At 38.6% G+C, this 25233-nt stretch overlaps 2 protein-coding genes across 6 annotated transcripts in view; both read left to right on the forward strand.

Annotated features, from left to right (window-relative positions):
* LOC103460027 (zinc finger E-box-binding homeobox 2-like) overlaps positions 1–3924 on the forward strand; it is a 44734-nt gene extending 40810 nt beyond the window's left edge. For all 3 annotated transcript variants that reach the window (XM_017303190.2, XM_081604596.1, XM_081604595.1), the window contains exon 10: positions 1115–3924. In XM_017303190.2, the coding sequence (XP_017158679.2) occupies positions 1115–1692 (578 nt within the window). In that variant the 3' untranslated portion in view covers positions 1693–3924. The remainder of the gene's footprint in view (positions 1–1114) is intronic.
* Positions 3925–4957: 1033 nt separating this feature from the next.
* On the forward strand, positions 4958–24541 carry gtdc1 (glycosyltransferase-like domain containing 1). Of its 3 annotated transcripts, XM_081604597.1 has the most exons (11): positions 4959–5041; positions 14610–14800; positions 17176–17343; positions 17698–17871; positions 20158–20226; positions 20298–20387; positions 20857–20966; positions 21639–21783; positions 23607–23677; positions 23978–24069; positions 24170–24541. In XM_081604597.1, the coding sequence occupies exons 1-11, from the start codon at positions 5027–5029 to the stop codon at positions 24242–24244; spliced, it is 1200 nt and encodes a 399-aa protein (XP_081460723.1). In that variant the 5' UTR covers positions 4959–5026; the 3' UTR covers positions 24245–24541. The 3 variants fall into 3 exon arrangements, with proteins under 3 accessions (XP_081460724.1, XP_081460723.1, XP_081460726.1); XM_081604598.1 differs by lacking the exon at positions 21639–21783 and having other exon boundaries at positions 4958–5041; positions 20298–20352; XM_081604600.1 differs by lacking the exon at positions 21639–21783.
* The last annotated feature ends 692 nt before the right edge of the window (positions 24542–25233 follow it).

Here is a 25233-nt window from a genome sequence, read left to right on the forward strand (position 1 = left end):
GTGTGTGTGTGTGTGTGTGTGTGTGTGTGTGTGTGTGTGTGTGTGTGTGTGTGCGTGTGAGACGACTGTGCTCCTCCTCAGGTTAAATCTGGCGCTGTGATGTCGTCAAAGCTACTTTCTGCCTGACGACATTTTTAGGCATCTCACAGTTGCCGAGGCAATAAATTATAACCGAACTCTAAGTTTGAAGTTCCAACTGTGAAAAGTTTGATAAAGTTTTTCAAACAGTACTGCATGAAACCAATAGAAAATGATTTTTAGAACAGAATAGTATGTATGAATGGCCATGGCGTGTTCAAAGTCAATCCTGTCAAACTTGCAGGGTCAGCGTCCTGCAAGTTTTAGGTGTTTCCCTGGTTACGCCTAAATGAAATGACTGGTTCATTAGCAGGCCTCTGCAGCATTAACCTCCCTTACTGAGGTGGTTTCTATGTCATTTGAATCAACTGTGTTGGAGCAGAACTCATCTAAACCCTGCAGGACACCGGCCACTGATGGCTGAAGCTAACACTTGCTTTTTATATTGCTTTTGTGTATATAAATATTTTTGATGAGAAACTAGCCTGCTAGCTTAGCTATTTTGCGTCTATCAATGGTAAGTGTAAATACAATGCCAATTGGTTGGACAAAGTTTGTTTCTCTTCTGTTGCCAACCTGTACGATGCTACATGCATTCTCTGAAGAAAAGCTTGGCACTTCTTTTGTACATTTGTCATAATTCAGGTCTTAAATTATATTTATAATGCTCTTATAAAGGCCATTAGAAGTTGTTGATTTGAGCTGGTGAAGACTGCAGAATTCCTGTGTATAATAATAAAGATTCACTTTATTATGTGAATCTTTATTAGTTTTTGATCCATTTTCTTGATCAAAAACTCAAGAAAATTGAGTTTTTGCTCACTTTTTAATTTTTTTAAATGAAGCTTTTAAGTTACTTTGACAAATGTGAATTGATTAAGTGTGCTTTTAGACATCAGGATAATCAAATGTTTTGTCACTGATGGTTTTCACAGAAAAAGTCATTAAAAGAGCTTCTGCTTTTTTTAATACTTTAAACTGAAGCTGCTGTCTCTGTCCTTACCATCTTCTCCATCTGTCCTCTGTGTGTCTCCAGGTAAACGTCCACATCAGTGTCAGATCTGTAAGAAGGCCTTCAAACACAAACACCACCTCATCGAGCATTCACGTCTGCACTCAGGGGAGAAACCCTACCAGTGCGACAAGTGTGGGAAGCGTTTCTCCCATTCCGGTTCGTACTCACAGCACATGAACCATCGCTACTCCTACTGCAAGAGGGAGGCTGAGGAGCGCGAGGCAGCCGAGAGGGAGGCCAAGGTTGGAGGGCTGGCTGGAGGACTGGAGCCCACCGAGTTGCTGATGAGAAGGGCTTATTTGCAAGGCTTGGGGCCTCTCGGATACTCGGATCCAGAGGAACAGCCGGAGGACGGCGGTGGTACCATCTTAAGGGACGGAAGAGAGGGAGGAGGACAGGAGGTGGGAAGAGTGGACAATAAGATGTACGAGGAGGTGACAGATGGACAGGAGGCAAGTTTCAGGAACAGAGAGGAGGAGGGTGACAGCAGGAGCCAGATGGACTCAATGATGGATGAAGGGGGCAAAGACTCAGCACAGCTGATGGACACTTGTTCACGAGAAGGGAAGACAGACGGAACGTTGGAGCAGGAGGACTGATGGAGGAAAGAGAACCGGGAAGATGAAGATTTGTTTGTGAGATCTAGATTCTGCTTCATGGTGAAGGATAACAGAGTGTCTGATTGGCTGGGAGGATGTTTTAAAGTTTGTGCTATTCATCAAACTACCTTATAAGGTCAGAAAGTGATGTCATGAGGGTGTGGTTTACCTGGGACACTTGTTACCTGTATGACAACATACAGAATTTTAAGGCTACGACTCAGTTAATTTTGTTGTTTTTTTAAAAACAAAAACATTCTAAGCTCTGGTTTATCACATTCAGTCCATTTTTTCTAAAATCTAACTTTTATCTTTTGATTTGTCCTGACCTGTTGTGAGTTTTGAAACCTTAAAAGAAAAAAACATTGTAACCCCTGGTATTTGAATTCTGGAATCCTAGTTTATATCACTGGATTGTAAAGTTATTTAATCCATTTTGGAATTAAATAAATAAATAGTCATGTTAAATGATCAAATTTTGTATACAACTCAATTTATTTCTTAAGTATTTTCTCTGTGGGACTACTAAGCAGCCCATGGTCGGTTTGAAGTGTCAAACAGATCCTTTTGGTACCCAAACATAAGTTTTAGCTCTAATTTATGATTAAGTTTGGTAATTACGTAAACGCAAAGGGGGAAAGAAAATTACTAAGCTTGCCACTTCGTAGCTTGTTAGCTAGCTAACTGCTGTCTTGTTAGCTTACAACCGTTAGCTGATTAAATGTTCAGCTAGCTACTTGCTATTTTTTTGGCTTGTTCCGTCAACCACCAAAATCTTTTTTTTTCTTTTCTTTTTTTTCCCCCAAATTAAGCTACTCTCCTCAGAGTTGAACCAGAACTTTACATTTCTGTTTTTTTGTTGGAGGAAGAAGCTGTAGAATCTGTTGGACTGAACCTGGTAAATTAGAAATGTTTAACATGTAGAGCCGAAGTTCGAGGTGTCCTGATGAAAGAAGTGTCCATTTTAGCCTGAATAAGAGAGAACAAAGTTTTTGATCAGTAAATGTTAACCCCTTATAAAAGTAAACGAACCCTAACCATCAGGTGTGCAGGAGGACCAGAGACCTGAATCATGAAGCAGGACCGACTGGTTTAAAATCCATGTTATGCAAAATAAGAAGAAAATAAAAAGAAATAATTATTATTATTCTAATAAACTAAGTGAAGCGCTTGTTAATGTACAGTATTATAAAGGCCTGAAAGCTGTGTGGTGCTCTGATGTTCCTAACCTCTGTGTCTTGTTGTGTTCGATAAAACCACTTCAGGAAATTGCACTTGGCTCCCTGAATCACTACAAAATAATGAAAAAATATTATTAAAAAATTAAATTGGGAAGCCTGGAACACTCTGTCACGTTCTGTCCGTGTTAATGTTGTTATTCTGTCTCCTTTTAATGTGACTTTTTTTTTATATATATATTTTTATCCGACTTTATTATTTTTGCCAACTAACCACATAACTCCAGGCCTCCTGAGTTGTTTTTTTCTGTGAAGGAATAATTAAACCTGTGTGATTTTTCAGTCTTAAATCGGAGAGGCAGGGGTAGGAAAATAAAGGGCTCGGCTGGAAAAAGAGGACGGAGCCTTTTGCTCCAGAGAAAGCCTTATATGCAAACCTTTCACCTGTCTGTTTCTAAAAAGTGCCATCCCTGTGCAGTGACACACCTGTCCTCTCATCCTGTCAGTATTACCGTAGATAGATGCCATTCTGTAGTTTACAACTGTTGGTGCAATTTATATTGTTTTTTTTTTCATGACAGTACTTTTGACAGTATTACTTTTTGAATTTACCAACAAAAATTTCAATTTTTATTTGAGAATTTTCCATTTTATTTATGTGTGTCCTTTTATATTGCTGTCTTTATTTATTTCCTACTGTAGTGTACAGTATTGGGGTTCCTCACAGAAATATATTTTAGTAAAATGGTTCTGTCATCAAATATTGGGACATAAATGTTGATCAGGTCGTATATTTGTTTTCTTCATGTTTTATTATTTGAAACTACTGAGAAAAAAAAATCTAAATTTGGGGAACTTTTGATACAACAATTATTGTGCAAGCACTGTATTAATAAAAATCCACTTTACTCATGCCTCTGAAGAGAGGATGAAGAACTGATTATGAAGGAAGTCCTGAAATGTCTGAAGTATTATGGTTTTAATTTTTAATTTTTCATGTTGGAATAAATGTAGCCAAAATAAATTTTAATAAAGCTGTGTTATTCTTCTTGTAGCACGTCTGTTTTATTCATCGTCACCCTCATGAAAATGGTGATGATGTTTTTAACCTCCACATATTAGATTTACAGTGTTTGGTCCCACTTTTGCCGTCAGAACAGCCCTGATGGCATGGACTCATCTGGATCATTGAAGGTGATTTTAGTATCTAACACCAGAACGTTTAGCAGTGGATTATTAAATCTTCTAAATTGTATGATGGGTCTTCTTGGATTCCACTTGTTTGCCCCACAGATTCTTTATTGGATTAAGATCCGGGGAAATACGAAGCCAAATCTACTCCTCAAACAGAAGCTGTGCTTCTTAAATTCTTCCTAAAGCATTTTTTGTTTCATTCCATGAAGCACTATTCTGCTGAAAGGTCAGAGAATACCATTTCTATTACAAAAAGGTCAACGGTGTCAAAAACATCCTCACAGACGTCATAAAACGGCAATAGAAAATAAAAAGTCAGCCTTACACATGCCTTGCCTACCAAATCTGACTGCTTATTTATCAAAATAATTGAGTACTGCATGCATCATTTATTACTAAAAAACAAAACCAAAATCTTATGTCTTTATTTTTGAATAAGTTTTAGTTTTGTTGCTACTGAGTATTTCTGACTTGACTGTTATGTCCCATGTAAAAAAAATCTGGACACCACTGCAACACATAATTTGTATTTTATTTTGTTATCATCATTTTATCAAACACACAATTCGGTTCATATAAAAAAGCAAATAAAGATACTAAACCACCTTACCTTTTATGAGGTCATCAACGCAAATTTCTGTGGCGAAAACAATATAATACAATATATAGCAAGATGTTAAAAGCTAAGAACTGCAAATTCTTAAAGTAAATAATTAAGTCAACTGAAGGTAGTAAAAGCTTTTCAGTTCAAATATCAGTATAATTTACTACTTTAGGAAAATATGTAAGTTTAAATGAAATATTGTTTCTCACAATTTATTTAGCCTTAATTTTTTATGTTTTTAATTCAAATCCAAATTAGGAGAAGGGAAAAAAACTTTCTGCCAATCTTTCTCTCCTGTTACCCATTTGTATCGACGTGATGACGTCAGAACTAGCGTGCAGCGTGAGTCGAGCGTCAGATGCAGCAGTCAGAGGTGAGTGTTCAGATGGAATCAAACATGTGTTTGTATGTATCCTCTTCCTTCTTTGTTGGAGTTCGGGACTCAGCCGGTCCGAGGTTATTTGCGCCCGGCATGCTGGTCCCGACCGGGAACCAGAGTTTGGGTTCGGTTCGGCTAACGGAGCTAATGCAACTCTTCCAGGAAGTAGACGGTTCCTGCAGAGCTGTCAGGTTAATTTTTGAGGACATGGCTGCAAATGTTGCTAAAACAATCTGACTTTAAGCAGATTTTGAGGCTTAAAGAGTTCAGCTAACTCATACTTTTACTTAAAAAATCTGACGATAAAACTGAAATATTTTACCATGAGGCAGAACAGTGAGCTGAGACTCCAGCCTGTTTGGATGCAAAAGTGATGGGAGAGGTTTTGGGAATGTTGTCCACATTCCTGCTGCCTGGATAAAACGGCATGAAGTTTTGATACTTCTACAGATCTTTGCAAAAGTATTGGCACCCCAGTTGACTTTTTATCATTTTAGCATGCTGCAGTCCCAAACGTGTGTTTTTATGATTTGTGTGATAGCCCTTAAACAAAGTTATGGATTTAATGCCAAAAGAAAATTATGCATCTTTTTCCAAAATTTTGCAAATAAAATAAAATCAAATGTTAATTGTTATGCTGCAGGGAAGTCAGTTTTAGGGTATGCATCCTTTTGGTCACTGAAAGGTTTACCCAATGTTCTTTGATAAATATGTCTAGATGAATATCTTCTCTCTGTACAGATACATTTTAAGTACTGCCACAGTTTCTCAATTGAGTCTATGTCCAAATTTAGCAAATTAAAATTGAGAGAAATTAATCACAATTTATACAAACAAAATTGTAATCAAATATGAATAGCAAACAATAAAACATGTAACAGTACTTTTTATAATTATTAATCCATTAAACTGCAAGGAATTATTATATTGATAATATAACACTGTTAACTAATAACTAAAATTAGAACAAAAACCAATTTAAATCATCTGTTTCCAGTCTGAGCAATCTGCGAATCTCTAGTTTAATAAAACCTTAACTGAGTCTAGTTTTATCCATAGAGCAGTTTCTGCTGTTTCATGTCTGTATTTATAATATCATTGTATTAGTCTGCAGATAAAACAGTATGAAATTCAGCAAGGGCAGTGCTAGCTTCACAGGTTTCTGATGAGTCACAGAAAAACAGAAAGAAAGTGTAAAGGATTCTGAGAAGCTAATTTTAAGAAAAACGTTTGACAAAACAGATAAGTTAGTAAAGATTTTGGTTTAAAGATGACCTGATTGAGAATAAGGAGGAGATGTTTTAGAGGGTAACAATCTGAGTGAAGCAAACTGGTTTCAGTCTGAAATCAAATGAGAGGACATTAACAGGCCTGATGGACATGAAAATGTAGTCATATGGACGTAATCTGAATTCATAAGTTTAGCTCAGGGTTTAGAGTGAAACCAGTCGACTCAGATCGAAGCAGATTTCTCCTGGTTCTGTTTCAGTCGCTGATTCGGTACGAAATATTGCAACTCGTTCATAATGTCTCAGCTCTAAGTGGAGTCATCAGGTATAAAAGCACCGTTACCGCTGAGATGAGAGACGGGTTTAATTGATAGTTTATCAGTATAAAGTTTACCTGATGTCTCAGATGGTCGTGTTAAACAGCATTACTGTATTACTGAAGCTAAGGTTGTAGTGATTCATTGAGTACTAAAAATTCTCAACATGAAATGTAGTTTTTTATTTGTTGATACATTGTCTACAGCCACATAAATGTTATTTTTTTAGTAACCAGTGCACTACAGGAAGTTGTGGGGACAGTAGTGTCTCCACTGCAGACTGTGCAAAGCAAAGCTCTTGTTTTTACATCACAAAAGCCTCCAAAGTGCATTACCACGCAGCCGTGCGGCGACTCTGGACGGCTGAAACAAAACCACATTGGGATCTCTTCAGCATAGTTATATGCTGTTAGTTCTTGCTATTATCTTACATAAAACATGTTGTGGTAAAGAACATGGAAGCAGAATAGATCAGTTGTATTCTGTTGCTGATAATTTCTTCAGTAGTGATGCACATGGTCAGAAGCTTTTTCTGGAGTTACTGTTTAAATCGGCTCTTGCGTAGAGAGCTAGAGTGGGGGGAAAAGTTTGCACACCTTTGCTAAAGTACCTTGTTTTTGAGATGTCAAAAAAATGGGAGTAAAATAAATTAAAGGTCTTAAAGGTTTGGCAAAAATCCGACCTTTCAGGTGGGAGTTATTGTCGCTTCGTTTTTGAGTTATTGTCGCTTCGACGGATTGGTGAATGTGTTGAGTCAGTCTGTAATGACTCACAGAAAGTTTGGTACAGCTCTGACCTAACGTGTGGAAGTTAATACACTTTGATGTTTTATGCCGAGGAGTTAGATTTTGAGCCTTGGCTATGCCCACATACTTTTTTGCAGCATAAAGGTTTTGATAACTTTTGATCTCTAATGCCTCAAGAAAGTGCAGTCATTTTGAAGTCCAAGTCAAAAGCTGTAGGAGTTTGCATAAATACAGCGTGTGTAAAAGAGAGAAAATGGCAGCTTTTGTTCAAAATGGCCGACTTCCCTAACACTAACCCTAAGAGACATTTTTTTGTAAGTCCTGAGAGGTTACTTATGTGCAAAAAGAGCAACTTGATATCTGACTTCTGACACAATTTCAAGTGGATTAGGTCAAAATTTTTCCAAGTGGAAAAAAGTAAGTTCCTATTCTGAGGGGGCGGGGCTTTGATGATGATGTCAACAGGTGACTACAACGTATCATCGGGCATCCAACATGGATACACCATGAATAGTTTAGTGTTATTCTGCCTTCCTATGTGAAAATTATAGTGTTTTGAATTTTTTGGCGAATACGCCACGCCCCCTAAACATGCTCAAACATTTGATCCCCCATCTTTTAACTGCATACGGACTAAATTTGAAGCCGGAAGGTTAAAATTTCTTGGAGGAGTTTGTTAAGGTTCAAGGTTTGTAAATGTCTAATATGGTCAAAAACACCTTAGTGTAAGACTTGAGTCTTATCGTCATCTAATCAGGAGTCATAGCATGCCAGGCTCAGGTTATTCCCTGTAGTTTCATAATAATGACCATATAATATCTCTCTAACTGACTACTGCATAAATGACTGGATTGTTTCAGAGAAATATGTACTCATTACACCTTACTTTACTTATGTTGCAATACATGGCATACATTTTAATTTATTTTCTATGTAGACATAAGAGCAAAGGTTTTAAATGAATATAACATGATTTCCTAGTATTATTAAAAGATGATCCAGACACTCTCCTGAAAGAATCAAGGCTTGACTTGGACTTTAAAAAATTACTTTAAAAAACAGAACATCTCTAGTCTATATGTTTGTTTTTTTTCCAATAATAGTTTTTCCTTCCACTCAACTTTCAATTAACATGCTTTAATACAGCACTTTGTGAGCTGGTAGCTTATTTACCTTTCACCTTTTGCGGTCTCCTTACCTTGTTGAGGGTTTTATGTCTCTTGGATAACTCTAAAGTCAGCAGTGGCTAAGATGAAATGGAGCGTAACATAAATCTAACATTACTTAATTAAAAACAAAAAAATAATTAATGGCTAATTTTGAATTCTTCATGAAATTTAACAAACACTTGAAATGTGTAAATCTTTGTTCAAAGAATTTACATTTAATAACTTTCAGTTTAAATGAAATGACTGAAATAAATGCCATTGTAATGATATTGGGATTCACCGAGATAGACATGTGGATAATTTATATCAGCATCATTGACCTCCAGCTGTTTTTTTTTTGTTGTTGTTGTTGTTGTTTTAATGAAATGCAGTGGAGGCATCATGACCTGAAATCTGTGGGATGCTGAAGTGAAAAATGTGGGCCTCATGCTCTTAATAATTATTCAGAAAACATGATGGTATTTAAATCTCCCACATTCTGGATTATACTGATCAAACTTGACTTATTTAGTTCATTAATCGTTTGGTTATTACTGATCTTTGTAAAGATGAAAGTTCCTTGTTAAATTCATGTCAAACTGCAGAAGGCAGCTGGAATATTACCCGTGACATTTAATGCTGAGCCAACACTGACTTGTTGATCTTTCCTGAAACCAGTACAACAATGTGATGTGTACAAAGAAACTGATTTCAGTCAGATATCCGCCTTCGAGTGAGCCGTGAAGTGTCAGAGAGTCAAATGAAAGAAGCTCATAGTCAGAGCGAGAACGACTCGAAAGTAGAGGCAGATCAGGAGCCGCTACCTTCAAATAACACGGGGACTGGCTGCTGATTCATTCAGCAACATTTCATCATCTCACACTGTTAATACACACAAACACAACGGGACGCCTGCAAAGAAACGCTGCGAGGAGGATGGGGAAGGTGGTGAATGTCGGGGGATTCTCCAGTGAAGCTGCAGTTTGTGCAATGCAATTAGTTTTATTTTTACAGTTCCCATTCATAATGAAGACTCGTGAAGGTTGATTGTTGTCTAATTTTATTCCAGTTCATTTCAGTTTTTTCTAATGCAGCTTGTTGGACGGACCGAAGAGTTTTTGTAGAATGTTTTAGACTTTCTGATAATTAAGAAAGTCTAAAACATTCACGGAATGTTTTGAACTTTGAATGTATTGGTAAAATTCGCAGAAAGTCTTTTCAGCAGTAATTTATTTGATTCAAGAAGTTTAAATATTAAAGGCCTAAACACTGAACCCTGTGGTGCTCCATAACTAACTGAAGAGTTACTAAACTGGAATGTGTTGAACAAATATGATCCAAACTTACCTTGTGCTGTTTCCTTCATGCATACAGCTACATCTTTATGAAATGAAGCACTGCTGGAAATCCATGTACACTTAAAAAGTCTTTAATTCATTTATCTAAAATTAAGGCCTTAAATGTAGTGAATCCATTTTAAAAAGTAAGTTGGCTTTCGATATGTTAATCACAGTTATTAAGTTTTGTTTTCGCAGGACTATTTAATCTCATATATTTGATGTATTTTTTTGTCTTGAGGGACGTTTCCATCCTGCCAAGCAGACATCTTCATTGCATGCTGTTATTCACTGCTAACATAATTTTGCTTGCTAGCTCCCTTGCTAGCTTTTTTGCATCTGTCTTGGCTAAGTGTGAATTTATTGCCACTTGGCTGGACAAAGTTTGTACTTTATATCTGTGGAGACAAGATGGAGACAAACATTCACATTTTGCACTAAGTAGGTTAGCATTCCTTATTTGGAAGCTTTAAAGATCAGACCCTCGGTCATTAACGTCAATTTATCTGTGGTTTGCCACAAATAACTTCCCAAACCTGATCTATGACTCATTTGAATAATTTTTTTTTTTTTTGCCTTAATGTTGACTGACGAAGCAAAATGTACCTGAGACATTTGGTGAGACGTCACTACCTCCACAAATTGCTTGTCGGAGGTCCGCTCTACCTGAGTCACACTTTTGCGTGGTCAGAACGGTCTTGTCGTGGCATCATGTCACTTCTACGATTGTCAAATTATTTTAGCTAATAAAGATTTGATGTAAACTCAAGGGCTTCCTTGCATAATTCAGATTTTCTTAGCATCTGTCTGAATGCTGTTTATTTTCTCAGAACCATCCTGAGCTTCAGCTCCTGGCCCTGATAGCTGTCTCGGTTGGAAAGGGTCACAGACTTTGGTTCATACCAATCCTGTCCACCCAGGAAGGTCACTCCACGGCTGTGAGGTTCTCAGATGGTCGATTGCTTTTTCCTGTCTTTGGGTTTCTGAACCAAATTTCAAGCATTTCTTAAAACTATATTAATTCATGATTTTAAAATATTGTGGTGAATTAAAGCAAAGCAATGACATTTCAACCAAGTTGATCAAGGTGTTGATAATCGGATTGGACACAATTTGTTGGTTCTAGTCTCCTGTAGTTAGTCTAGACCAGACAATATTGTTCTAAATTGGTTGTATACCATTGTCTTTTCTTCAGATTATTGGTGATCTGAACCAATAAGCTTTTTTTGACTGGCTACGTCTCTGAGTGGTGGTGTTGGAGTCTGGTGAAGCTGTTGCACGTTGTGTCCGTCAGAGAGGTGAAGATCAGTCTCGGACATAACAGAGTCATCTTGGTCCTAAATCTGCTGAATATTAGTCGGAGTGACCTACATGTTGTTGTTGATGGTGTTGAGTCTGAGATGGCATGAAGTCATCAGGACGTCACCGTGGATGAAGCAGCAGACTCGCCCACAGATTCACGACAAACACGGCGAGAAGCGTTTCCAGAGATTCCACCGTTTGGTTTCCAGGCGGCGCGGCACGGCGCTGACTCAGCCCGGGCGCTGCAGCTGCTGGGGGGATTCCCTGCCGGGGGAAACGCCCACATTAACCCTTTGTTTCATGTGTGTCTGCAGCCTTCCATGTTCGAGGCGGTGGGAGGAAAGGTGTCTAAACTGGAATCCCCCACCGTGGTTCTGTTTGATTTAAGGTGGAATGATTGATTTCACATTTACTAACACACTTCCTGTCTGGTTGATCAATAAGCAGCTCAGAGCGGTTTGACTTTCCATTGTCCTCGTTGTCCACATCCACATCGGCCTGTGTGTCCGACCCCCGCTGTCTAATCAGAGTTTATTTAGATTTATTCCTTTGACTGGTCCAATTATCATATTATTACCACAAAATCTAAATACTTTTTACTGATTTTCTATTCTTCTTTTTTTACTTTCGGCTCTTGTATTTTACTTTTTCTTTCTTTGATTTAAGGGTTTTTTTCAGATGCATATGGAAATCTTTTGCAAAATATTTGTATTGGTGTATATATTGAGAAAAATATATGTACATTCTATGTTTTTATATTTATCAGTTTTCTTTGTCCTTTTCCTCTTATTGTATCACTTTTTTTTGTAATACTTAAGTATTATAACTTTATACGAGAAATTATCATTACAACTTTATTCTTGTTTGGTTTTTTTATTCGCCTTGCCCCTAGTACAAATAAAAATGTTGTGTTTCATTGAAAAAGGAATTAGTAGAAAATACATTTATTGTCAGAACCAAAGAAGCTAATTGTTTTGAACTTAGTGAAGCAATCAGTAATGTTGATAATCACACCATATATTTTCATTATTGAGTGAAGAAACATGACAATCAAATCTACTTTAAAGAAATTCCATGATTGTAAAATGTTAATGTAAAATTCCAAAACCTTCTCAAAATGACTATTTTTAAATATAATTTTTTTTCTAGGTTTTTCCACCAATTAATTTTTCCATGTTTGCGTATTTCATTTTTGCCATGTTAAATCGTCGGCAGGCTGCAGACCAGACTCCAGCCTGTGGCTCACATCCTGACGTCTGTCTGAGGAGTTAATAAGAGACAAAACATTGAATTATTTCAGTCAGATATTTAGTTTTAATAGGTTTCTGCTGCTGTCGGCTCTGCAGGAGTCTGAACCTTCTTTATCTGGGGAGTAAAATGTTCACTGGGAGGCCAGAGCAGAAAAACGAGTCGTCAGTTTTTCTTCTGAAGGCCAAAAGGTCGCCCATCCGTAGTTAATCAGCCCTTCTGACACGTTTTCATATTTCACATTATTTGGACGCATTCAGGAAACAGATTGGTCCATTTTTAGCACAAAGGCTGACATTGTGCTTCTGTTTCCAATCAGATTTGTCTTTCTGACACATCTGCATGGCAGAAGGCTCGTTGGTATCTGTCTCCAGCAGAAGAAACAGCTCATTTCCTTCTCCTGATATGAGTGGCAGTGAGCAGATATGGACTGATGGAGCCGCGTGTGGGCGAGCGCTGAGTGCTGCTGCAGCCACATTAGCTCCCATTGTGGGCAGGGTAATGGAGGAACGGACTGGAAATGGTTGGGAGGGAATTCAGAGGAAGAACAGGGGAGCTCAGGGGACCGTAAGCTGTCCACTTCCTGCCGCCGGCTGCGTAAACCTCCCCACAGCATAATGGATCCTATCAGGACACATTGTGCTGCAAATAGATGGATGTTACTGGGTTTTACTGTGGTTTGTTACTGCAGAGTTAACTGGCTGCACAACAATAGGCTTTCATTTACGGCCTGAAAGAAGGAGGATTCACTCTGCCTCCATCAGGCCGGTTTTTCAGCTGCATGTTAACTTTAGCACAGTGTCTGCTGCGACCTCTGACCCTCGCCGTGTTAGCTGCTCTGTGTTTCTGCAGCTGACGGGGATTCCTGTCAGACTGGAAGAGCCGTGTTGTGGAAATCTCGCCGAATTCTTGCAGTCAGACTGTGGAAACACCGTAGGCTGGTGTTCCTGCTGTTTTCATGAGACTGGCCTTCAACTTTCAGATCAGTTCTTAATAATGACGCAGCGTTCGGTGACTCATGGTGGAGTTTTCAGCTGAAAACAGACTTTTTATAGGTGAAAAATCACTGACTGAACAGGTCACGATCTGAAACATTTAAACGATCTGAGACAAATGACTAACTTAATCTCAAGGCATTTTACAAGACAAAAAGATCCTTTTCTGAGCTAAAATTTTATATAAAGATGCAGTTGTGTTCAATAAATGTGCACTAATTATGATAACTTTACTCTTACAGTTAATGAAAACACAACATTTAGGATTAAAATATTACAACAGACTGATAAAAAATATTTATAAACTAGAAATGTAGGCTCAGGTAGCCTCAGCTTGAACATTTCCTCATTCTTCCATATTATAACAACAAACTTTAATGTATTTTGTGTGATCGATGAAGACAATATATCTGAAAAGTGTGGTGTGCATTTGTGTTCTGTAGAATCATCGTTCACCACAGTTAGAGCTTTAAGTCTCTCATCTAAAGTCTGGATTTATTTCCTCTTTGCCAAACAGCTCAGACTTCATCTGTAAACATCAGTTTTCAAGTCATGGCACAGATTCCCAATGTAAATTTAGATTTGGGCTTTGACTAGACCAGATTAATTCAATCTTTACAATCCAAAGAGCCAATTTTTTCCCTCAGCCCAGCTATAAAAACTTTTAGAGCCATAAATGTTACATTACCCTTTAATAAAACAGCTTATATGTCTACTATAGGAAATGTCTTTTAAAAAGAACATTAATAAATTAATAAAAACTACAACTTTTGCCAAAAGAGGATGGATACATTTACTTTTATGGGGTGTTATTTGTTTAAAATGTCATAAAATAAAAAAACCTAACCTAAAAAAGAAAAATAAATAATCACACTCAAGTGGGCTCTAGTTGCTTATTAGGTGTTTAGTAGGTATTTGGTGTCATTGACTTTTATTTCCAGGTTTCAAAGTGAAGAGAGCAAAAATATAAATGTATAGAAATGTATAGCGTGTTGTTTAGATTTTAATTTGTAAAACATATAATTTGTCCCCAATTCGTAGCTTTTATTGTGTTGTAATTACAACAAAAAATCACAGACGTTTGTCACTGGAAAATTACAAAAACTTTCAAATCTCTAGGACTGCTTCTTCACCTCACCTCACATATTTAATTTGCAAATATATATAAATATAAATGAATAAATATCAGCTCACATATTAATGAATATGCCTGCTGACTTGTGACCTCTCTCTCCGTCAGGTCGGTGGCTCCCCCAGCGTCCTGCTGGTTGAAGCGTTTTATGGCGGCTCTCACAAACAGCTGATCGACCTTCTGAAGGAGAACGTCGATGGATGCTCCGTCTTCACGCTGCCGGCCAAGAAATGGCACTGGAGAGCGAGAACAGCTGCTCTGTACTTCAGCCAGACCATTCCTGTCTGTTCATCATACAGGTGAGAGGCACACATGTGACATCATGCAGGTAACTCCTCAAGTAGACTCCAGAATACAAATAAAAGCTAAAAGCTGTTTGTGGCTTTATTTTTGTCCCTTTCTTGCTGTAAGATTGTTCAAAGGTGTCCTGTGGCATGGAGTGATCATCTAGTTTTTGCATTTTAAACTCTATCATTTCCTGTCAGTTGGGACTCATTCAAGCCTTTTGAAAGTGTGTAGAGCATGATTTTCCTTCCTTTGTCATTGGAAAATAAGAAGAAGCTAAACAATCTGTCCTTGGATAAAACAGGGTTTTTGATACATCAATCGCCAGAAATGAGCACTTATGTGACGGAGTCATGATCAGAGTTCTGGCCATCAATCAGATACAATCACAGAGTCATCAGCAAACGTTACGACATGTCTGCCCTCGTTTCGACCCTGGCACTCATTTAAACCGAATAAAAGGGGTGCAAGGTCACAGCCCTGAGGTGCACCAATCGAGGACAAAAGTACATCAGATAAAAACTTCAACCACTAGGGTCTGTACAAAAATCACCTTTCTCATTCTTACTAACTGGCAGTATGTGGTTAAAAGCTGAGGAGAAGTCAGTGTATTTATGGGTGTGGGTCTGTAGTAGTTTTTAGGTCAGACCCTGTTGAGCTCGGTTGGAAGACCTGAGGCTGAGGAGCAGCAGGATGAAGAGTTTTCTGCTGCTTTCAGACAGTGTGAAGCTGCTGATCTGATGGAGGATAACAGGATCAGTTTCATGTGCGAAGCCTCGGTCCCTGCTGCTGCTGCTGACTCATTCTCTGACTGGTTTCACTGCAACATGAGCGGCAGCCATCACTGCTCTGAACTTTAAGATAACCAGACACAGGTGGGAGATCTCTGAGTGCTTTCATCAGGAACTTCACTTCTTTGGTTCCGTCTCAGTTCACCTCCTAATAGACTAAGAGAGTCACAGGATGTTTGTACAGTAAAAATATATATTTGTTGTGATTAACTATTGAAACTCCACTCACCTGAAAAAATTCAGCATCCTACCCAAATATTTCATCCAAGGAATCCTTGCCATTGTGTTCTTATCCACATTTATGTAGCAATGATTGTGTTTCAACATATTGTGCAGATTTAGTAAAATCCACCGGATCAGGAGAACCTCTGTACAACTGTGGACCTAATTGTTGATACATAAATCTGAACTCAAACTAATCAATGTAAGTCTTTTTGGATCGGATGAGTCCAAATGTTGTTTTTGTTCTGCTTAAAACAACTTGTGACTTTTGTCAACCCGGTTTCTGAGAACAGATGGCTGTAGTTGGGTCCAGACCAGAGGCACTGAACCACATTAAGGTCCTGCAGCCAGACATTAGAGAACCTATAAGGATGAGCGTGACCAGAACTGATCATCACAGTGGTCCACTTTGGTTACACCCTGGTGTGGATGATCCACAATGGTGATGGAAAACAAAATATTTTTGTGTTTTAATGTCTGTTTTTATTTATGAGATCTTACAGAATGTTGTTAATATTTAGTTTTCAGAACTATAGTCCAATATTCTTAAAGTTTCTGAGACATTTCATCTGTTCATAATACACAGAAACTATCTGAAGGTCTTACAGTTTCAGCTTTAGTTGTCCTGCAGTACAGTAGATCCTGGGTGTTTGTGGAGGTTAGATCCGCAAACACCTATAAATAGCTAAAATATCCCCTCTAAAAACACATAATCACAATAACCACTTCTATTATAAAGCCTAAAACACCAAAGATGCCTTAATATGTGTTAATACGTACAGTGGAAACTGTCTTTTCACAACAGCAGGAGCTAATGCCTACAGTCTTCCTTATCTTTGGGTTCAGCCAATCACCAAAAATAAATTTCTCTTAGCAGCAAGTTCAGGTTTCACCATCGTGCTTCATAATTGCTTAAAAATAAGAACAACAGCATGGAGTGAAAAGAGAAAATGACAACAGCTAGAGAAGAAACTGGATAAAACAAGAAAGGTCACATCACCAGTTTGCCAGTATTTCAGATAATTAAAACAAAAAAAATCAATAATTATCAATATCAACTGATATGAAGTGCTTATACCATGGTAAAATTTTCAGTCATTTTTTTGTCCATCCTTAGTGTCTCCCCTTGTTTTCACCCCAACACTCCTTAGTGTATGAAATGAATCAAAGTGGTGAAAAGACACAACCCTGGGGCGCTCCAGAGAAGGAGTCAAACTTCTTCCTGCCTGTCAGCTCCAAACTTGTGAAATGCTTTCAAGAAGTCGGTTTCCTCATCTTTATAGACCAATGGGATGTTTTTGTTTTTCTACCATTATATACATTTACTTAAATTGAAAGGTTTGATTTTTTTTTAAGTGTTTTGTTTTTCTCCACAGGGTTCTGTTTAGCAGCTCGGTTCTGAACCTGTGTGAGTTGGTGGCTCTCCGACCCGATCTGGCCCGGCTGAAGAAGGTCCTGTACTTCCATGAGAACCAGCTGGTCTACCCGGTCCGTAAAGACCAGGAGCGAGACTTCCAGTACGGATACAACCAGGTGCTCTCATGGTAACTCACCCAGCCCGACTGATCATTGATCACAATAATCAGAGCTTACTTTGACGATGTGAAGGCCCTCTGATTGGCTAGTGATGAGGAGCAATCTGATTGGTTGATTGTGTCTAATTAAAGTGCTTCAGGTTATTGATCAGCTGTCTGACTGTAAAACTGATTGTTGTTGATCAGCTGGCAGCTCATCAATAAGCCGCAGTTGCTCCGTCTTCTCTAACCACATTACGGCAGGGATCATTAGCAGACGTCTGATGGGACACTTAGAGTCCAATCAGTGTCCCAACCCGTCCTCAGGTTCTCTGGTTCTGTCCCCTCTGCTGTTCCGACCGGGTTTGTCTCTGGGTTCTGCAGCCTGGTGTCGGATGCGGTGGTCTTTAACTCTCACTTCAACATGGAGTCCTTCCTGTCCTCCATCGGCTCGTTCATGAAGAAGATCCCAGACCACAGACCCAAAGACCTGGACCAGCTGATCCGTCCAAAGTGTGTGGTTCTGAACTACCCGGTCCAGTTCCCTGACATCAGCAGGTGGGTTTAAGGTGCTTCACCGACGTAAACTCACAATGGCAAACATTTTTGGAGTTTTTTCTTGCATCAGTCTAACTCCTCACAATCCCTTTTTCATATTTTACTTATTTTCTATTCATTTCAGCATATATTTATTTTATTTATTATTACTGTTAGTATTTTTTGTGCTTTGTATGTTAGTTCCTGAAAATATGCAGCTTGAAGTTGATGGTGCATACAATATGTTTATGCTGAACCTAATTGCAACCTGGTAAATGTAAACAGCTTGGTTCTGTATGCAAAATATCAATCAGAAAAGTGGTTCTGATCTTGGTCAGTAAATGTAAAATAAAATCCTCACGTCTAAGATTACGATTAAGTTTTCAAAGATCTGCTTATAAAGTTTTCAAGAGATGGATGCAGAATTGGATCAGATAAAAATATCAAAAACTTTGGCAACATTTAGTTGTTCCAAAGGACAGATCTGTGTGCTTCTTGTATTCAAACAGACATTTTTCCTTCCCTGTGTTTAGATATCAACTTTGTAGGTTTCTGTTGTTTTTTTCTTGCCGTCTTTTCTAAAAAAAATTTTAAAAAATTGCAAATTCCAGAAAATATTTTCAAAAAGTGACTTTTAATTCAATCATCCCTTCTGTGAGTTTTATGTGGAGATTATGAGAATGTAGCCATTTCATCATAGATTTGACCTGAACTTAAAGAAGCTGTGTTAAACAAAATGGCCACCATGGGCATGTTGACATCATCCTGAACTTTGGAAACCCAAGGAGTGTAATAGCAAAAGAAATCTGGATCTTTCATAAATTAAATCTTAACAAACCAAAAATTTGATAAATTGTTAAAACTGATTTGTTGCCCAGCTCTGGTCTGTTGAGTTTTAAGAGAAAAGCTTCCTGTGTCATGTGACCTCTCATTTCTGGAGCTTTGTTCAGGTTCAGCCTCAAGCCATGAAATGTGGGCGGAGCCAACAGTGTGAAGGCCTTAGCTGTGTGTCTATGGTTGCCGTAACGACAACCTCCATCCATCAGTCGGCCTCTCATTATAACTGAATAGTAATCGAGTCCAGCTGAGAGAGACAGACGTTCCATCCATCATGGCTGCTGCTGAACCCCCGACTCCTCTGAGATCAATGAGGATGTCACGAGCAGCTGAGCGTTTCTTCTTCTACTGCCCCACTGCACAGCAAGGGATGGGTTCTGGTTCTGGTTTCAGTCTTCTGCATGTTCAAAGTGGAACGTGAAGTCAGAGATGATTAAATGTGCAAAAAAGTTCAGATCCAATTGTGGGAACAGCAATTGGATTAAACTTTTTCATTTTGACAAGTAATGTCAAGTTTATTTGTACAGAACATTTCAGCAACAAGGCAGTTCAAAGTGCTTTACACCATAAAAACATAATGCAGTAATCAATGAAACAAGAAATAAACATTAAATGCCATCATCCAGCAAATACACATGAAGTCTGTTGCTCAGTTTTCCATTTATTATGGTTCAAAAGCAACAGGTGGGGTTTTGGTTTAAAGGAACTCTGTGTTTCAGCTGTTTTGCAGTTTTCTGGAAGTTTGTTCCAGATTTGTGGTGCATAGAAGCTGAACGCTGCTTCTCCATGTTTGGTTCTGGTTCTGGGGAAGCAGAGCAGAACCAGAAGATCTGAGGGGTCTGGAAGGTTGATACAACAGCAGCAGCAGATCTTTAATGTGTTGAAAACTAACGACTAAATGAAGATCAACGCATGAATGAGTTTTTCTGGAAATGTCTCTATGTTCAGGTCTGAGTCCATCACTACATCTACATTTCAGACCTGATCTCTAGTTTCCAGCTGTACTGAAGCTGTGTGTTGATTCTGGATGATTCCTCTTTAGGTCCAAACATACACACTTCAGTTTGTTTCTGCTCAGCTGGGGAACATTCTGATTTCAGACCCAAACTGCTGGATGAAGTCCTGTAGTTTAGACTCTGCAGTCCCTCCATGTTCTGCTCAGTGATCTGTCCTCCCTGCGGCGTCCCTCTCTGATTATTACCCCGATTATAAACCCCGGCAGCCTCGGCGGTCGCTGACCTTCATCTTTAATCAGACTCAGAGGTGACATCATCACTGTGATCATCAATAAGCTGATTGGTTTTACTGCCTGCAGTCAGACTGCTCATTCCTCAAATGGATCACTGAGTCCTGTTTTCCTTCGTCCTCAGAGAAACCGACGGACCTGGAGACACTCGTGTCCTGCAGTCCTCCTGTCCCTGTCTGTCTGGGTTCTGTTTGTGTAATTCTGGTTTTGGTTCTGTCTTTCAGTCTGCTGCCTGAACACAAACTGAGACGTCTTCGCCGTTCTGCAGAGACCAATCGGCAGCAGACGTCGAGGTAATCACATGATCAGCTCATTGGGTCGGATCGTCTGTAGTTTATCACAGCTGTTGGTTCTCACTTGATAGGGGTGAAGAGGATCCATCATCTGATCCCAGAACCGTTCTGACACCAGTGGACCAGGTGAAGCCTCTACACATTGTGTGGCCTCACAGGTGGTGAGTTCTGGTTCGACCCGATCCACTGCTGCTCTGTGCCGCTTTGCAGAACCTCCCTGAAAGTGTTGATCAACACATTAAACCAGTAAACTACACAATCTGCTGCAACCTTAATAGTTTGAGAACACAGGATCAGACAAGCAGAACTGAACTGATTCATCCATTCATAGCCTAATTAACTGATTTGAAGTGTCAATCTTCATGAATCAGCATAAAATATCCAGAGCTGAAACAATCAAATTAGTGGTGATTAATAATTTTTTTAAACAATCATCTTATTAATTAATTGTTAACTGGAGTAGACAGGCACCAAAAAGTCCACTTGCTGAACAGCACACTCAAAGCAGTAATTAGGTCAGAACTGTACAAAATGTGTGTGTGTATGTGTATATATATATATATATATATATATATATATATATATATATATATATATATATATAATATTTTGATTTTGTTGTGTTTAAAGGGAACACGACAAGAACCCGGAGCTGTTCTTCAACACTCTGATCGAACTGAAGGAAAAACAACTGGATTTCCAGCTGTCAGTGCTGGGAGAGACGTTCACCGATGTGCCAGGTACACACTCACCTGCTCAACACACACATTGAACTGCATGGAGCTGGAAGCTGCTGTTCAAACCATTCAGGACTCTGTCGGTCCAGGTGTGTGTTCACCTGTGTTCCAGTGTCTGTGTGTCTCCTCCGGGCGTATTTCAGTGTTTTAATAACGATGTGATGGAGTGTTGATGAGTGTGTGCTTTAGCGGGCTGAGCCCACTCTGAGTTATTGGATCATAAAGTTTTAGTGCAGAACAAACAGCCGGCGGTAAATCAGCCGAGAGCCAATCACATTAGGAGCTGAGTGATTTCACTAACAGCTCTGGGTATTGATCACTTTCACCTGTTAGAGACTCTGCTGGTTTAATCAGAGAGATCTGTCCTCATCAAACTGTCCTCTTCCTCTAATTACCAACATAAACCTCCTGCAAGATCATCACAGCCCAGGAGGAGGAAAAGGAGGAAGGGGAGCAGACTGAAAGCTGAGGGGAAAATGTTTCTATTGATTTTTAATCAAAAATAATATAAGAGTCAAATCACTCAGTTCCTTTAAGATTTTAGTCACATAGTATCAGAAAATCTTTTTCATTCATCACCCTACACAAATAATGACCAACAGGAAGTTCAGCCAATCGGTTTAAAGGAACACTGTGACCTTCCTCACATGGTGAAGCTGTGATCTCCTCCTGCAGAGATCTTCTCCTCCTCCCAGCAGCTGCTCCAGTCCAACATCCTGAACTGGGGCTTCCTGCCCAGTAAGGACCAGTATGTGAAGGTGCTGTGTGACGCCGACGTCGTCGTCTCCACCTCCAAACACGAGTTCTTTGGAGTGGCAATGTGAGGTTTTAAATAATGATGATTAATAAAGATAATAAAAATAAAAAAAAACATGAGCCTCCAGTAAAATCAATAAAATTACAAGTAGCATTGAAAGAACTTTAAGTTGAGCAGAAAGAGCTTACAGCTTAAATATACAAAAAGATGCATGTTTTCACTATACGATTAATAAAATGTATCATAATGAATCGATTTTTCTAATGATCAACTAATTTAGTAATTGATTAATCGTTTACTGCCACATACAGACTTTAAAGAGGCCACCGGTCACATGTAGGCTAATGGAATGCTATGTCATTCTATTTCAGCCAACAAAATTATGTTATTATTTAAAAAGGGAACTGAGTTTAGTGTTTATTTCCATCTTTTAATATATTTACAATATTTTATAAAATAAGTCTGAGTGGTTAAATAAGAAATCTACAGAACAAGCCTTTTTTTTTTATCCAATTAATAGCCAGAATATTGATATTAATTTCTAAAATTGTTACTCACAAACCTGTTTAAAAAATAGGTTTGCCACAGCAGCAAAATCTAACTCTAAAGAAACAAACATTTTTCAGACTGCTGAAAAAATTCAGAGAGGAATTATTTTCCTAAAGATGAGAAAAATCACACTAATATTTTATTTAACCCCTTAACTTTCCTTCCAGTCTTACGTTGGACAATTCTCAGCCCAAGATTATTGGTTTCTGCGTCTTCGTAGATGTTTCTACTGCTTGATGTCAATGATTCGACCCTTCTTAAACAAACTAACATATTTTCTGTAAAGTGTTTTTGACCACGATTGCTTATGAAGCGAGAAGCTGTTCTTTGGTTAAAGATATGGTATTAAAAATGTCAGTGTCTTTAAAGGATGCATCTTGGATTCAGCTGAAAGAGTAAAACAGGTTTATAATTTAAACCAGGACTGGGTCCATGCATGCTGGGTTTATACTGAGCTGTTACACATCTGGAACCCAGAGGCTGCTGTAGATGTTTGTTCCTGCTTCTTCTCCCAACGCTTCCAGATATTCCAGGATGCAGCTCCCCGTAAGTCAGGCTCAGCTGTCAGAAGTTCTGGAGCGGAAACAACACAATCATGTGGGCCTGAGGCCTCGCTGACACTTTGATCCTCATTAGGTCTGAATCTGGTTCTGTCTGATGAATCCGGATCATCAGCAGAGCTCATTAAGGCCCTGCAGCCAGCATGAGACAGCTCTGATCGGATGTGTTGATCCAAGTTCAGCATCTCCAGGTTCTGTTCTCACATGTCCTATTAAAGGATTGGTGTTTAGTTTGCATTCACACTGAACCGCCAAAAAGTCCAGATCCCCATGAAAAAACCCAGAACCTGAACACATCGTCCACAGAGAGCAGAGGAAAAACGACTGCAGAGATTAGCCAGAAAGGATCAGAACCAAGATCCCAGAATGAATAAAGGTCTTAAATACATGTACCTAAAATTAAACTTTTAAATTATATTAAAATATTAAAGTTGGTCTTACATACGTTTATCATAGGTCTTAAGTTTTGTCATAAAAGACCTCATATGTATTTTTTTTTCTCAGACAGTGAGAGACGAAAGTCTTCACCACTCAGCGTTAAATCCCACACACAGCATGTGATAAAAGTTGAGGGCCACAAACAGATTTTACTTTTGTTATACCTAATTGTAATACAACAGGATTCCCCAAGCAACCCCTATGTTTTCAATCTTAAATTTAATTCCAGGTGGATTTAAATAGTCTTATAAAGTATTACATTTCAGCAGTTAATGGAGCTGATCCAAAGCCTGATTCTTCCTGACTGTCTGTGTTGATGATGATTCTGGGATGTTTCAGGTTGGAAGCAGTTCACTGTGGATGTTTCCCTCTGTGTCCAAAGGCTCTGGTGTATCCTGAAATATTCCCAGGTAAACACACCTGAGACGGCTCTACCTCTCCGGCTGCAACACCTGACCTTTTCCTACTGCTCTTTACCTCCACTCCTGCAGTGGGACGCCCAGAAAATGTTCATATGGGTAGCCAGACCAGTAGAAAACCTGTGGATTCACATCTAATAAAATAACAATTATACATTTAGATTTAAATTATATAATTTCATATATTTATTTATTGGGCTTTCCTTTTATGTCAGCATTTTTCAAGAGGGGGCCATGGCCCCCCCAGTTCCTCTCTTGGGACCTCCACTGACTTCCTCCTTTTTGTCCCAGATCTGTACCTGTACTCGACCCCTGAGCAGCTCTGTAAGCGTCTGCAGGAACTCTGCAAGAGGCCCAACCTTGCCCGTAGACATGATGTCATGGTAACCCTATGATTTTTTTTTTTTGTTTGAAAGTTGTGGTGTTCTTTATTTCAGAGGCAAAGCAGCTTGTCGACAGATTGTCCTGGTTCTGATTCTGCAGGTGGACACCTCATTGTACTCCTGGTCTTCTCTAAAACCACAATTCCAGGCTCTCCTATCTGCAGAAGGTACCTGAACGCATCACAGTGCTGATTACTTCAACTTCCTCTGAGCTGTGAATCAGAGCGGTTCTGTTCCGAGTCGAGTTGGACCAGAGTGAACTTTCAAACCCAGGCAGGAAACTAAGTCCAGATTAGAGATTCCTCATGATCTTAATCTGGCATCTCGCTGCAGGAATAAGCAGCCGGGTTCAGCCTCTGGTTCTGAGTCTTTCATGGGTTTACGACTGTTTTTCAGTGACCAAATGTCTGCAAAGGTTTATTTTAATCAAAATGTATATGTTTTTTAATAAAAGACGTTAAATAAATCCTGATCTTTAAGCGTCATTGAGTTTCCTGAAAAACGCTACATAAGTCTGATGTCAGTTTGTTTGTTTCCAATAATCTTATGATTATTGGAAACCATAATTGTATTGGAAACTAGGATCTATACAGACTAGATGCAAAGGTAATAAAAGACAAATTGCAGCTTTACATGCAATCAGTTTTTGTATTACAGGGATCTAAAACTTCTAGAAGTGGTCCGGTTTGGAAACGTACAATCTTTTTGTTTATTTTTTCTACATGTTGACTTAATGCCTGTTTAAGAAAAATAACACCATTTATATAACCCGTATAAAAGCTGAAATCCAAATTTCACGTTGAACAATTTGGATTTACTACAAAGTTGAAGAGCCATTTAAAGGATCTATTGGCTCAACCAGAGTTTCCTCTGCAGTAAGTTTGTAAATAGTGTTTAATGTACCTCATAAAGAAATATGTACAATATATTATGCAAACAGTGGGCCAAAATGTAAAATATTCACTGAAGATACTTGAATGGTACCAAAATATTCATAATATTAACAGTGGACCAAGTCAATATGCCTCTCAATCAAAGATTTATTTATGATTATTAATCATCATTAGCAGCTGGCATCACTAATATACAGCCATCAGGAAGATGAATTAGATGTTCACTATGAACTGGTGTTTTTTATTTATTTATTTATTTTTAAATAAATAA

This window comes from Poecilia reticulata, chromosome 2 (genome assembly GCF_904066995.2).
Source record: "Poecilia reticulata chromosome 2, P_reticulata-male-v2, whole genome shotgun sequence".
In the NCBI taxonomy this organism is placed as follows: domain Eukaryota; kingdom Metazoa; phylum Chordata; class Actinopteri; order Cyprinodontiformes; family Poeciliidae; genus Poecilia; species Poecilia reticulata.

Excerpts from the sequence above, each read along its gene's own strand:
- gtdc1 (XM_081604597.1), top strand. Across the intron at positions 17,872-20,157 it reads CAGTTCCCTGACATCAGCAG|TCTGCTGCCTGAACACAAAC; the intron begins GTGGGTTTAAGG and ends TCTGTCTTTCAG. Across the intron at positions 20,227-20,297 it reads AATCGGCAGCAGACGTCGAG|GGGTGAAGAGGATCCATCAT; the intron begins GTAATCACATGA and ends CTCACTTGATAG.